Source organism: Synchiropus splendidus, chromosome 14 (genome assembly GCF_027744825.2).
Source record: "Synchiropus splendidus isolate RoL2022-P1 chromosome 14, RoL_Sspl_1.0, whole genome shotgun sequence".
In the NCBI taxonomy this organism is placed as follows: Eukaryota; Metazoa; Chordata; class Actinopteri; order Syngnathiformes; family Callionymidae; genus Synchiropus; species Synchiropus splendidus.
Genome location: NC_071347.1, coordinates 10,037,540 through 10,053,435, shown reverse-complemented (window position 1 = coordinate 10,053,435; position 15,896 = coordinate 10,037,540). Strand labels below are relative to the sequence as shown.

At 41.8% G+C, this 15,896-nt stretch overlaps 1 protein-coding gene across 31 annotated transcripts in view; it reads left to right on the top strand.

Annotated features, from left to right (window-relative positions):
• The window catches only part of skor1b (SKI family transcriptional corepressor 1b), a 78,181-nt gene that overhangs the window by 56,683 nt on the left and 5,602 nt on the right, over positions 1–15,896 (top strand). For 7 of the 31 annotated variants that reach the window (XM_053886378.1, XM_053886377.1, XM_053886399.1 and 4 more), the window contains one exon: positions 1–15,896. This exon is cut by the window's left edge. In XM_053886378.1, coding sequence (XP_053742353.1) covers positions 15,686–15,896 — 211 coding nt within the window. In that variant the 5' untranslated portion in view covers positions 1–15,685. The other 24 variants (XM_053886403.1, XM_053886401.1, XM_053886392.1 and 21 more) reach the window with 24 other exon arrangements.

Below are 15,896 nucleotides of genomic sequence, written 5' to 3'. Positions count from 1 at the left end.
AGGAAACTATTTCACAGTTTATTTTCACAGGTAATTCTAGTTGTTTCTGCGTGATTTAAATGAGAAGCTATGGATTTCCCGTTAAACAGACCCCCAAATCCTGTCAATCAACTCATTTTGATGCCCGTGAGCGCTGCTCGTCCCTCACCACTGCACCATGCCCCTCTATTTTCCATGAATCCTAAAAGATTCCCGCTCACAGGGGTCTCATTTTCCCATTATGTCGGAGATGAGACGGGAGGTTAGGGGAGGCGGCTAAGGGGCCCAGCTTGGCTCTGGGTTGGTTTTCTTGAGTAAAGTTGGGAAAAATGTGGTGATAAAAATTTGTCCACCTCTGGGGGAGGCCACACTCAGGGTCACAGCTAAATCTGCGCGCCGCGGGCTCAAGGCCAGCCCATAATTCCAAAGGAGACGAGCAGAGAGCTGACCTCAGTGCAGCTGGGGCTGAGCCGCAGCGATTTGTGTCCACCTGCAGCATCGTCTCTCGGATAACAATGTCGGAGGTGTTTCTCGCTCTCCTCCTTTCTTGTCACGCTCCGTGGAAGCACCTGAACGTCCTTGCGTGCTGACCATCTCCCAGAACATCACTATTCATCCCTCACAAAAATCTCGCATCTGAAAGAAAAATCCAATCAATATGTCATCTGTTGAAAATGAAAGCGCTTGCCTCGCGTGTTTATCGATTTTCCATTATGACATTATTGCATCAATGCGCCATCATGCTAATACCTATTGTGAGCTGCGATTCACTCGGCTGATAAAAATGTAAATTAAAATGTTTTATGGCCCTTATTAATCTCATGTTGATGTCTCACCAAATTAAACGAAAAAAGAGTGGGAAAGGCAGGTTGTGCTGCGAATCCATCGCTGAATTAAAAAGGAAATGAGCAGGGGACACAACCTGCTTTTTTTATTACGACTGTTAATGAAAAAATGTTATTGACTTGAACAAATGGAGAATACACCTGGAAATGTATATTAAAACCCCATTCCAATTTCTCTCTCTGTGAACTTGGCAATTATAGTTATTTCAGCGATGGTGGGGGATTAATTCCGCCTGCAGACTGATAATGTTAGCCGTGTTAGAAGAATGGATATTGTGTTGGATGGGGGGTCTCTGGGTATTTACGTGGAGTGGGAGAGAGCAAAGCTTTATTTAATTGAAAGCATGAATCAATAACAGCTCCAGCACTTTGTCAGAAGCCCTGTGCAAAATGAGCAAGTAATTTACTGCAGACGCTGGCAGGGTGGAGCGGACGCCTGATCGAGGCGTGCCAGTGTCCTGAAATAACGCCTGACGCTGGGTTATATTCTAACCGCTGTTGGCTGGAGTGTCACGCGAGGAATCCACTGCAGTCTGGGCAGAAAAAGAAAAAAAAGTTGATTCATTCAAATTTGATATTAAATATAATGCGTTTCATTGATCTGCTGGTGGAGCTTTAAAATGTCTCAGCAAGTTGAAAGAACATTTGTGTCAAACGTCGAACACACCTTCTGCATGCTTGCATACTAACAGATGGTGTGATTTTTGACACACAGCCACAGCTATTTGAATCCTTCTTTCACCTTTACATGGTCCAATTTGTCTCCAAAATAGGTCATTCTATTAATAAAAAAGTAAATTTCATTTCACTTCTACTGGTTTTTCGTGCACCTTTTTTGGGATCCAATAGTTCTTATTAATTTTTCCTATTAATTCTTATTAAAGCGAGGTAGGATGCTTGATAATAAAAAAAACATATTGTTAATAAGTTTTGTTATTAATGACAATAGATATAGTGTTTTAATATTAGATAGCAGAGTTATCTGATTTATATTTAATCTGTATGCAGACGCTTCAAAACATCAGGATGAAAGTGCTCCAGTCAAATCTTACCTGCACAATGCGCTGGTGGGTGTTTGTACTTGTACATCCTGAACATCTTTAGACTTGAATTGTGAGAATCCTCCAGAGAACATCTGTCCGTCTGCTGGCAAAACAACTTGAAAAGTTGTGAATGAATTCCAGTGAAATAAATAGAAGCGTGCACAATGAGAGAAATAGATTCTTTTATTTTGTAAGTGACAGGACAGACAGAGTCTTTTGACAGTGAGATGGAATGACGGGCTGGTTGGAGACCAGCAGCCTAGCATGAGCGAATATATTGGACAGTAGCATTGTAGACAGTCACAGTCTCTGAGGACACTCCAAGTCGAGTGCTGAAGTGAAGGGCTCTTTGGATTGACTAAGATGTGTTCACAGTCTGACTCATACTGTATGTTCTTGGCTAAATTTGCTCTTTATACCATGTTATGCAATGGAATTATATGTATTGTTGGAAATATGACATTTGAAAAAGCTAGCCGTTGTGCGTCCAAAATCTTAAAAAATCTTGTCAATTATAAGTTTTGTTATAAATGATGATAAAGTACCTTTTAATATTTGATGGTAAAATGCTATTGTGCGTCCAAATTATCAGTTGAAGTGAAAATACATTGCGTCACATGATATAGGGGATTCGCCTTTACATGAAATCATGCTAACTTATTTCATTAAACCTTTTTTGTATTCTTACATTCTCAGTGCTGAAAAAATATTTTTGAAGACATTTGCTAAGGAGCCACATAAGATTTAATGAAGGGCTACACATGGCATTTTAGGCAGGACCTGGTTCTGCAACTGCTGAGCTTCAAATTACACTGTAATGGGTTTGTTTTATAGTAATATGTCACAATAACAGATACAAGAAGTCCTTTTCACTGTGGAACTGCAATGCAGTTTTTATTTTTATTTTTTTGAAGTAGAATTCTTATTGGATAAATATGAAAATGCACACCACAATACTAGTTGTGGTGGCCGTAAACATGGCCGTAACGGTAAAAAAAAGTATTATTTAAACTTTTCCCACCCGTTTCTCACATCTCATCTCTCTCACTCCACTATTTTGGAGTGAAAGCAGAATGCTGAAGGTAAATGAGTGTGGTGTACTCTGGCAGGCTTCCCAGTATGTAAATTCATCTGCTAATTCACAACATGATTTCATCTCAACTCCGACGCAAATGACAATTTAATTGAAAATGAAATCTCAGAGAGTCTCCAGTGTGCCGCGCCGTATTTCCATTTTGTTTTCTTAAACAGGACTTTTTGTTCTTTTTCCGAGCCATTTCCTAAAAATAAGGACTGAAACTAGGCGGGTTCATAAAAAGGCGCGGTGAAATTAGCATGATGCTTGGGCTGCTTGTGCGCGGAACTTAGCCAGCTATTAACATTTGTGTATTTTCATTATGCTAATGGTGTTAGCACATGCCCACAGATTGCCACCAGTGGTGCCGTAATTCTCTCTCGCTGTTCATAAAGTGTCCGAGTGGGTCATTTTGATTATGACGCGCTAATTACATATTGCATTCCCTCTCCGCGTTGCTCCCCTCAAACTCCGAGCCAGTCTGTCTTTTAATGGTGAGCTTTTATGAGTGGGAAGGAGGGAAATGGCGGGAAGGATGTCGGCGTGTGCGTTCCTGACGGCGGTGCTGCATCCATGCCTCAGTGCTCCCCTTTAAACTTCCTCAATTGTGTTTCACAATAAATAGATGCCCAAGCCTTTAACTGCCAGTGTTAGATTAGATACCATTAGATGTAATAGAAAATTCGCCCCCTGTAATATTTTCATAAGAGTTTGAGGCGTTTGATTAATCTGACCACATTTTATTGCATTAATGATTTTTTTTTTCCCCTCTTCCACTCTGCTGTAAAGACACGGAGCACAGACTAATGCTGTTGCCTCGCTCCCTCTCTGCTTACTCTCATTCATCCTCAGCCGTTATTGCGATGCATTGTTGATGAGGTGAGTCGGCGTCTTATGTGCTTTCACTCCTAAAGTCATTCCTAATGGAGTGGAAACCTTATATTTTGTTTCCTAATGAAGCACAGGAGTGGCAGACAGCTCCGCTCCAGCCGTCCCGTGGCTGCCTGCAGGTCGGAGCCATCGGGCCGAGCCACGATGCTCCGAGGGAAACCAGCGGGGGAGGTCAGACCGGGGCGGCGGGCTGCAGCAGAACTATGGGCGCGGATCTAAATAAAGAAAAATAGCTGCGGGGGAAAGAGCCCGATGTGTTAAGTAAAAATGGGTCGTGGTATGTTTGTGTACACGATCGGTACATCTAGGTTGCGCGTAACACAGCTAAATGACCCTTGAGTGAGTTTCTTCATCATCAGTGAGTCAAAAACAAAAGTGGATAGCGTCTCTTTTAAACGTGGTGCTCTTGGGAGGAACATATTAAAGTGCGTCGACGTCATTCGTAGCTCGGATTTGAACCCTCGCTGCTGCTGTGATGTGGCTTAAATGTGTTGTGTGTGTGTTAAATGTGGCTTTTTTTATAGAGTCATGGAGTAATAAAGACCTAGGCCACGATGGGGTTCCCTCAGATTTCTCAGTTGAACTATGAAACAAAGTGTTCAGTGTAGTGACTCTTAAGAGGTCAGAGTTCAAAGGTGAGTATGGCACTCTCCACTGCACTGTTGCGTAAATGGCCAAAACAAGGTTGTGTACACCAAACAATAGGTCCTTCTTAGGTGCTTAAAATTACCTGGCCAGCTTTGTCTTTCGGTTTTAGTGTACTCCACCATTGGTAAGAATTGGAAGGAAAAGTAGATTGTCACCACTTGTACAATTTGCAACCTAGGTATTTGAGGGTGTATTTCTGCACGTACTAAAACGTGGCCGCTCAAGATGGAAACATACAAAGCTAGTTGTTGAATTAAATGATCTGTGTACCACCTGCTGTTTCAGTTTTCAATGTCCACCCATCGTCTCTATTTTCAGTCACATTTTTTATGAAGCTTTATTATTTGTTTGAGTGCACTTTGCATATATTAGAAATGAGGCGACCAAGTAGGAGAAAATACACCATCAACAGGCTGCAGAGAGAACAGTATTCCCCAAAGCTCATGATACTGGCAGCCACCCATTCAATGCCATTGAGATGTCATTGATCGACTTAGTAATACAAGTTGTTTTTTGGTTATTCAGTCATAACAAAACTGAAAACATTTTTCACGGTGGATATTTCAGTCACAACAAGCATTTGTTGGGTCATGACAGAGAGGTATTGGCAAAGGTAGTGATGGACTGGTGATGTTTCATGAAACAGTGTGCTAATTGTCAGAGGCCACTAGAGGGCACTGTCTGCGCCACAATATTTGACTTTGAACAAACAGTTTTGTTAGATTACCTGAATGACAAACCCAGAGCGCCACCTATAGAGCTCTGAATATTAGGACACTGTTTCATGAAACGTCATCGACCTATCACTTGGCAGAAGCATATTGCTTAAAAAAAGCCTGCATTATGTTTGCCTACCAAAAATATAAATTCACACGTGTCGGCTTCAAATACAGCTTCACAACCACAGGATAAAATGTTTTCAGATTTATATTGTACTCATTCCAGAAACTAACCCCAAAAACAGACACCTCTTTAACCTCCAGACTCTTTCAATATCATGAACACTTTTTTTTAAAAACAAACCATAAAGTTTTGTAGCTTGAGAATAAAAAAAAGGATTTCAGTCATTCAAGGGGAGGAAATAGGGAAGTAGACTGAGAGCTTGGTCAGTATGGAAGTAGACCTTAGTAGTGAACCTGAGCAGCGCTCAAACTGCCAGGACGGTTTCTGGCTTTTTCATCAAAGTCAACGTGGTGGGTCTAATAGATGTCCTACAATATCTGTTAATACCAGGCAAATATGATGTCTTGTGTTGTGTTTGTCATTTAGCACCAAGCTAAAGACTCCCAAGCTGCAGGTCACACTGTCTGTTTTTAACATGCCCACCTGAAAGCACATAAATGCTACTTGATGACTATTAACTGTCTATTTTTGTTTTCCTCTATGATGGGCTAGCGACTTGTCCAAGATGCCCAAAGTAACTCTCCCAAGCTGCAACCCAAAGCCACCGTGCTTCAGGAATAACCCTCTCTCATCCTTGACTCTAACAATACTTGATCCTATCCTGCCGCATGACTGCGCTCCGTGACATATTTGGGATGGGAAAGAATGAAAGCCGAGTGTGAAAATGATCTTTATTCCTGCTCTCACTTTAATCAGACTCTGCAGGCAACGATCGCTTCTATTCTGAGCGGCGGCTGCACAGCAAGGTCACTTTTGAAACAAAATGTCTCCTCCTCTATGTAGGTCAGCGCACATTCCGTCTCACAAACTTCCCTCCTTGCCGCTTATAATTAAACACACACAATTATCCTAAATTTAATAGGATTTCAGACGCAGGCTTTTATTTAAGAGGTAATGAATAATATTTTAATTGCATATGTAACTGTGAGATGTGCTTGTGTTTTCATGTTTAATTACTTTGCCACTTCTTTCCTCTGTGATTTTCCTTGCGTCTCAGAATGCGATCAATAGAAGTATTCCGCCGTCACTAATTGAGGAATAATCCAGTGGGGTTAACACACTGCGCTGCCTTTTAACATACGGCCGACGTCCCATTGTATGTGGAGGTCTGTGATTAACGGCGTAATGCGTGTCAGGGAAGTAGTTTGACCTCTGAACTGATCATTACTCAGCACAGCGGCATCACTCAAACGCGCATCTCTTCCTGTCTTGTCCCCTGAGGGACTCGCCGAGCACCCACTGTATCCTCATTTGCATTCGGCTGACCGAGGTCTCAGTATGGATGATTTACCGCTGGCTTTCAGGCTGTCTCAATGAGGGACATGAGATTTAAATGCTGTTTGAAGTGTCACAGTTTTCCCCAACCAAACCATGCTTGCTCTGCAGTTAGTTCCAACAACCAGGTCTCCAAAAACTCTTCGCATTCCTTTTATTATGACTATGATGCCAAAGGCTCTTTTTCCCAGGACGGTCTTGAGAATGAGACTGGGTTGAGACTCTCAGAGCTTAGAGTGTTTCATATGGCTGTAGTTGGAGTGTTAAGATGTGGTTGTGAGTGAAGGAAGCAAATGTTTGTGAAGCACCAATATGAGATGTATTGAGGTAGTTGGGATGGTCGGGGCTTCGCAGTGAATAGCAATTGAATCACGGTTTTCACCAAAAGTGATCACTTACTGGGCTTTAGATTGTGACCAAATCTTTTTTTTTTTCCAATCACATTTGGAGATGCTGCAACAAAATGACAAACACACAACCACAGTGAGACCTGTCAGTCATTGCTGTGTGACCTGCCCCCGTCTGAGGTTATGTGTCAGTAGGCTGCTGTTTCAATGAGCGGTGGCTGGGAGGAAGTAGATATACACTACTACACTACTCCTGCTAAACACTGTAATAGTTTCTATTGAGTTGCACTTTGTGACTGAACTCTGTAACTGCATATTCATTCTGTTAGTCCTTGCTAAAGTAGTTTTATGGATTTATCTATTGCTATTTATTTTCATTGAATGACGCTAAATCTTTTTTTTATTTCACTAAAGCAATAAAAATATCGATATTTTTGAAAATGCCATGAAAAATTATGATTGCTATATTATTCAAATAAATAAATCATGATCAAGTTCAAGATTCAGGGCCAAGTGAGGAGCTCCAGTCCTGGTCGTCTGCTCCTCCTGTGAAGGAGGGTGCCTGTGCCTCATGTCTTAATTCAGGACTGCAGTTTTTAAGGGTCGGCAAGGTTTGTTTGTTTTTTTTAATCTGATGCAGCTGACTTTATAAAACCATGTTGATTGCTTCCTCCGGGGAAATATTCAGAGTCTTTATCTGACTTGGCAAAACAGACAAACAAGTCCCAGTCCAATAAATGAGAAACATCTTTTATGGACTTTCGCTTTATTTACTTATTCTCTCACTTCGACAAATGACATGTACTTACTCCAGAATGGGAATTGCTCTTTTCACGTCCAGTAATGTCTTGGCTGGGCTGTGTAATTCACCCTCTCTGTATTATAATGGCCCTGTGAATGTCTGCTTTTGGACGCAGCGCTGGACAGATTGTTTGGACTCTCTGGATGGAGGCGCCATGCTCGGCTGCCCAGCCTGAGGTTTAGAGGTGCCGAGCGGAAGCCGGCGTCCCACTCCAGCAAGCATCCCGGGAAAGCAGGGACGTGCACATTTGAATAAGTCATTTCATTGTTAATTTAAACGGTTTTAAGACTTCACTCCAAGGTAACACGGCGAAGGTGTGCGGGAGCGCAGCGGAGGTGCCCCGGGCTGTTTCTTTAATATTAGACCGAATTGAATCCTGCTTTACCGAACTTGTGTCATATTTCAAGCAGCTTCTGGGCTACAAAAACAAAAAAAACATGAATGGATTTGTTAATTTCAGCCCACTCCCGGATGTTGACTTCTTGTTACCGCTCCCGGTCTGATCTATGGTGTTGTCTTGTCCCCGCCTCTGGTCCGTTGCGGCTGTGTTATTGGGTCAGGTGAATCTATCAAGGACGCAGAGCTGGGCAGTTCACACACCGGGGGGATAATTACACGGTGATTGGTGTCCGCCTGCGTTCCGCTCTCACTATCTTTGTCTCCTCTTTGTTAGCAATGCCCCTCTCGTAAACTCCAGCCGCCACTGGGAGAAGCCCAGAACGCTTCTCAGTCCCTCGGTCCAAACCTTGCTCCGTCTCCAGGGCCTGCTCTTAAAACCATTTGAGGAGGAAGCTTTGCTTCACGACGTTGGTGGCTTTGTTGACACCTGCAGCTGACGTGAGGAGATCACGCTTCACTTTTAACAGCAGCACTTCACTGTCTATTATTAACTTCACCTTCTCTCATGGATGATTCGTCTCTATTCCTTCCTGATTCTTTAAGTGTCTGTCCGCCCCTTTGTCATTTTTGGGTCATTAAGACAAACTGGTGTCACTTTGGGTGAGTTCAATTTGAGTTTTCTTGTTGAGTTGCTTCCAATAATGTGGTTAAACAACTAAAGACTCATGTAATGTACACTTCACTTCATTCATTTCCATAAATGAATCATGACGCGTGTACTACTGTGTCACCACCATAGCACCGTATTGTTCCGTCTGGTTCGTCCAGCCTCTCAAGTTTCTACTCTTGATTCTGTGGCTTTCACAACCTACTCTTTTGACATGAGCCGCTGTGTCTGTCCAACCTTCACTGTCTTCACCTTAGTCCGAACCCCATAAACATGTCTTTGTTCCTGACCTCTGATTCATGTTCCTCAAAAACGATTTTGTTTCTAACCTCTTGCATTTGGAACTGCCTTCATGGTTCCTACATTGTTTGTCACAAAAGGTTTTGGGGTCCATGAATGTCAAGCTTGTAGGTGTTAGCAAATGCAAGGCCAAAGCCATTGCCGGGCTTCTTGACCCAATATTTTGGCCCTTGTTTTAACGCAATATAGTCTTTGTTTCTGTGTGGCAAAGCATGCTCTATTTAACAAAAGTCCCTCACCTCTGCTTCTTTTCTCTTTTCTCCCTGTAAATCTTAATTGTTTTCCTTGTTTTTGGACTGTCTCTGGAGAAATTGCTGTTTCTGCACGCACCATTTCCTCCTCACACCATGTCTGTAAACTCTTAAGCCCTTATATGCCTTTCAAAGAATTACACTCATAGCATTGTATCTTGGCGCTCCCATTCAAAAGAGACTCCCGAACGATAAAATCCTTGGGTTTTGAACTCAAATGATCTGAAGGCACATCCACCTGGGTTTTTTTTTTTGTGACATTTAAATTTCGGCGGATAACCTTCCTCCCCGTCTTGAAATGTAATGCCTATCACCTTGCATGGAGATTGCATCCTCTGCCCTGGTCACACTTTGGCTATTTGCACTCCCAGGATTTAAGAGGTGTTTCAGCACCGCGGACAGTTCCTCCAGAGACACGCTCTCACCTCGCCCCCACTTTGTGACTGGGCACAATGGGGCAGTCAAAAACAGAGATTTTGCAGCTTCTTGTACATGATAATGTTGTGTGCGTGTGCAGACGAGTCCACTGAGTCGCCCAGCTCCCCCACCTACACCCCCACCGTCCCTCCAACACACGCATATCATTCACCCAGAGCCATTCTATCTGTATGGAAATTTGGGCTCCACAGCTGGAATCCCACAAAGCACTGTCATCTACTAATAGTTATTATCTCTTTGGCCTTCTCCCTCACAAAACCCCTGCAATACAAGCACATCGCATCTTTATGGTAATGCCCTACAATTCAGCCCCAAGCTATGGCGCATAGACCTTTCTTATCATTACGATAATTCCCATTCTCATTTGACTCCTCATTACACCATCGAAACTGCTCAGGGTCGCACGTCGACAAATTCCTGCATCTTTCTTTATTACACTGTAGCATAAAGTGTTGATACACAAACTCTCTAAGTAGTCTGGGAACAATGGGACGCACTCCCTGACAGTAAGAAACAGAGGCTGCTTCACAGTCATGTCGATCCTTTCAGAGCCCCACCTGGGCATAACATAACCTAAGTAATAGCAATTATAAATAACCTTCTTATTTCAGATGGTGGAAATAAGGTGAATTATTTTTATTCATATTTTTATGGGTGTGGCATTAGAAGCAGTGAACCGACATTGCTCCTAATTTATCTCAAAGATCACACTCTCAGGGCACTTCATAGATGATGAAATATCTCACAGATATATTGGAGCTGTGGCATTAAACCCTAAATTCACGGTGAATATAGTGTTTTGGAAAATCAACTGAAAAGGTAAAAACATAACAAGTGTTTTATATAACTTGCCCAAAACAGGTGCTGAGTCATTTTGTGGTTCACATCTGTACAAGAATAATCTATTAATCTGCTTTAAATGATTACTATTATTTATTTTTGTTAGTATCGTGGTATATAATGATGCTAATAACGTGTGTAGATATTGACATTGCTGTTAAATAAATAAATGTTGGCGTCTGAATTTAAGAAAAAAAAAAAACAATCATGCAGTTGAACATATATCATTGAACCAACTACTGGAACTACAACAAAGCAAAAGCACCACACATCTTCAGGTTCTCATTTACCACACCATGAAGCTCACTTTTCCCTGGCATCTCCAGCATTCTTCATCCAACACGTCCGCAGCCTACTCCTCTAGAATTGACTTTAAAATGTTACTGATAACTTGTGAAGCCCATCCTGAAGTCAGAGCCTTCCCTGTCAGGCCTCCTCGACTCTGGAACAGCCAGCCAGAGGAAATCTGAAGTGCGACATGTTCCTCCATAATACCAGTAGAAGTGTTCCTGCTTTTGCTATATTCCACAATAATATTATATTTCTGTGATATATACTACACACCATGGATTATTTTTTTATAATCATAAATGAAGCTTATGGTGCCAGCCCATGTTAGCACCATGAGCTAGCAACCTGTCTCGCGTCGCGCCCCCCTACTCCCCATCATGGGGCAGGATGGTCTTCGTCTCGACGCTGACTCGCTGGAATAAGTGGTGGACAATGAAAGCCAAAATCCCACCCTTCCTCATGTTGACTTATTACACAAAATGTCAACACTATTGTCTTCTTTTTAGACAGAAGGGTCAACAGAGAAAAGGTGCTGAAGTTGTGCTCTATTTCTCGCTGGTGCCACGTCCGCCCTCAGGTCTTCGAGGGAAGTTCTCCACGGGCAGGCACACAGCGACTGAGCTGGACCTCAGCGTGGTCGCGTGTGTCCTTGCACCTCTCTGTAAATGCCCACACAAAACCACTGAATAAGACCGAAAAAAAAGTAATTGCTGTGTGATTGGCACCGCTCGTCCTGTGCAACCTGTGTCCCACACTTGAAGGCTGTCCTTAGAGCGCCGTCATTGTCACGCAGCCTTTTAGCACCTTTGTTCCATTCCTCCCCCAGGACCTCACGGCCCACCATTGGCAGCTGAGTCCCTGCCTGTGACAAAAAGATCCCTGCGCCCACCCTCATTTGATGCAGTGACGACCCCACCCCCCTGCCCCTCGCTAATATCCACAGCCGCCACACGCAATGACACGTTCACACATACACACGCTTCTTGCAAGGAGAAATGTTCTGTTTAGTGAGGGAGGATGTGGGGGGTCAGGACACAGGGGCGGGTTAGGAGGGGACAAATAAACATCAGGGCCGAGGAGGAGTTATGTCTTGTTTACACATTAGCAACTGTTTAGCCAGTCTCAGTGCTTCCGTCGGGTCTCGGGTGGCTTCTCACTCGGGCCCACTCACCAACCATCTCAAGTGTTTCAACGTCTTCCTCCAGATCACAAGCCGCAGCTCTAATGGGATTAATGGTTTAGTCACAAATATTGTCTGAAGACATTTGTTTGGTGCATATTTTTCAGCAAGCTTTCCAGGGGGTCCCCTGCATCTATGACTGCTTCCCTGTTTGAACACGTTTTTGTTCATATTCGCTTACATTAGAAACATAATTCAGAATATGATTATTAGTTTTCAAACTAAACCTGTAACATTTAGCCAAAACATTTTTTTTTCATGAACATCACTTTAGAAAAACAAAATACTATTTTATCTGTGTACCTTAAGCTCTTACATTGTAATACATTGTAAGGCTCTATTGAAGACATTATGAATGTTCATACTCACGTATGGTAATTTATGAAAAGGTTTATTAGGTATTATAAGTTCTGGACTTAAATTAGTCAGGTTATTAAGACTCCAGAACCCAAACCGCACTGTGCAATGTTATTACAAATATCACATTTTGTAGCTCATAATACTGAAGAAGCTTTGTCATACATGACTATAAACACTTATAACATCTTCTCTGAAGCCTTAGAAATGCACCATGGTGATACACTTGTAATACTATAATGATATACTATTACCAGGAGTGGTAATTCAGTTTAAACATTTGGCTCTTATGACGCTTCAGCCAACTCAGGCTTGTGTGGAGAGTCCCTGGTGTGATGGAGTCCATCTTCCGGTCCATTTTAAAAAGACTACTGAAGAAATAAACGTCAAGAGTCTTTCACTGTTTCATCATTGCTGTCAAAATGGTTCTTTATAATTTGTCTTCTCCTTTCTGAAAAGAGTAGTATGTTAAGTATGACTTTGAAGACATATTTTTGAGTGTGTCGTGAGCGTAAGGTCTTAAATGTGACTTCTGGGACAGTTTGGTGCTGTGATGGCGTCTGCGTGTGTGTGTTGATTCGTGCCAGTGGGGGTCCCAGGCCAGGGTGATGAGGCGGGCAGCCCACAGAGAAGTGCTGGGGTGAGGGGGTTTAGGTTTTGATGGACTGCAGGCCTCCTCCTCCTCTGCTGGTCTGGAGAGATATCAACATTATTTTTGCATTTGTATCTTCAAAGTCACACGAGTAGAATGAGAAGGATTGTTTATGCAGGCTAATAGGACACACACCCACGCGTACGTGCACACGTACACACACCAAACAAGCCGCATCTTTCCAGCTCTTTCTAATGAGGTGATGACCAACCACTTGTTATAATTGCTTCAGTCTCCTTTTAATTTTCGAGCTTATTAATCATATGTGGAGTTATTTAAGAATGCATAAATTAATCTTAGATTAAAAAGCCTATCAAAGCCACAAAACAATTAAAGAGTAAGGTAAGATTTCCCCAGGGCTGCCACTTTTATTTTAATAGACTGCTCAGGTGATTATCGCACTTTGCTGCGGCGCTGTGATTAATGCAGACGCAACCAGATCTGAGGCGTCCTGCTCCCAAAAACTCATCTCATGACCTCCTTTTTGGTGGGACCTTGTCTTGGGAGCAGAGTGATCCAAGCGCATTTATGATGAAAAAGAAGTTGTTTAAGGTGGACGAAGATGATTTCAGCCCTGGCGTCAATAAGGCTTCATAACAATGTGAATGCAGCTATGAATTTTAAATAAGTGGTTTATGGTTTATTGAGCAGCAGCAGGTCAATATCTGTGCACAGTGAGAAGAAATGACCTGTTTAGCAAATTTGTCTCGACTCTTTCATGATGTCATGTTTTACGACAGCAGACATTTGTAAGTGTATGAACAGCCTTTCGGATCTGAAACAAGATGATACATATTTTGCTTCCATTTGCATAAAATTTATGGTATTGTGTTATGATTATATATCATACAGGTGTTAGAACTCATAAAAAAAGTTATTATTGTTATTATTATGACACCATGGCCCGTTTCATTTGGAACATATTAAACATTTTCTATTTTGACATTATATTCTTTGCTGCTTGTTTTATATGAACCATCAGTTTAATTTCATTATTCTCCTATTTCATAGCGCTTTTCATCTGCATATTCTCATGTTTAACTTCTTTGTCAAAGTGGGGGGCTGTAATTTATTACATAAAATGCTTAGTTAATAAGACAGTTATTACCCGTTAATAACAGTTTTCTTTCTTGTACCATGAAAATGCAAATATACAATAACTGATGCCAGTATATTTTTAATTATATTATTATTGCTGCTGCTGTTGCAAACAGTCTTGAGGTGAAGATATAATATTAAATTCAGCAATAATTGTTGAGTTTATGCACAACAATGTAAAAATATTCAATTGTAATGTAGAAAAAAATAGTGCTGCTTTATTGTTTTTTGTTTTATCGCCTAATTTATCGCCATGTGTTTCAAACAAAATTATATTATTATTATTATTATTATTATTATTATTATTATTTAGTTGCTGTTGTTGTGGTGGTGGTGGTGCATCGGTGAGTTCTGCCTGCGGTGGTCGGAGCAGCTCTGGTGTCGTGTTCCCTTCATCAATACTGCAGATGAGTGGATCCACGCGTGTCGCAGATGAACGAGGTGAGTTCACCGACTCTCGCAGTAAATGGTCGCCGTTTAGAGTCTCACATTGTTCCTCCGTCCCGCATGTGCTGTCGTTGTTCTGTCATTCAGCTGGAGGGGAAAGTGGACGCCGATTTTCAGAGCAGCTGTTTTTTTTTTTTTTTTTTGTCGACACGCGTGCAGTGAGAGTCCGTGGGAACGGAACACGTGGCCTGCGTGGTATTCATCTCCGGGACCCACCGAGGGTCCCTGCTGCTTCTCTTTGTATTTGGGGAAAAAAATGGCAATTTTAATTATTCGCTTTTCTTTTATTGTTTCAGGATTTGTGTGCGACATCGCGGATTAGATAGAAAACCATGTTGAGAAATGTGATCGCTGAAGAAATCAGGTGAAGACACTAGAAATACTGACCTGCGAAACACGTCAACTATTCATGTGTCGCTTTCATTAAACGCTAAACCATCATTTCAGTGAAACTACACTGGGCAGAATGTGTCCACTGTAACTGCTGATACATTAATATATATTGATGCTTTCACTGTTATTTTCACTCCATTTTATTTCATATTTTCTAGTGAAGCATCTATATAATTATTCACGCCATTTAAATAAATGTGACAATGTTGGTGTTAAATTATTTCATGTACTATTTTATCTGATTTGTAATAAGTCGTAATTGCATTTTATGAATGCATTTATTGTATATATTGTTTTGTAATTCATATATTGTATTTTAATAACGGATGCGTTCTGCTAACATTTTTTTAAATAATTTTATTTGTAAATTGTACATTTTATTTACAATGTGTTGTAAAAAAAATATCAACCAGTATATTCATTTTGCTTCTTTTTCCGATTATTGTTTTGTAGGTATTTTTAGATTTTTCCAGCTGATATTACGTGTAACTGAAATATTCTTATGGATAAGTGTAATGTTTCCGATGCTCTTCCGTGGTTAATTCTCATGATGCAAATGTCAGAGGGCTGCGGTTGGTCTTCGTGGGAGGGTCTTTCTTAAGTTTAGCTGTCACTTGATTACTGATGGGGTCGTGGTGGGGGGCTGTGCTACATGTGGACACAGTGATGATGCTGAACACAAACCAGCCTCCCACAGCAGGAGAGCAGCAGAGAGAGAGAGGAGGACGGGCAGCAGGGAGGAGGTGCTGCTCCACTTCTTCTAAAGCAAACATCTTCGCGTCTTCCAACACTTTTGGCTGCTTCACCGCGGAGGGAGGCGTCCACCACACCAGAG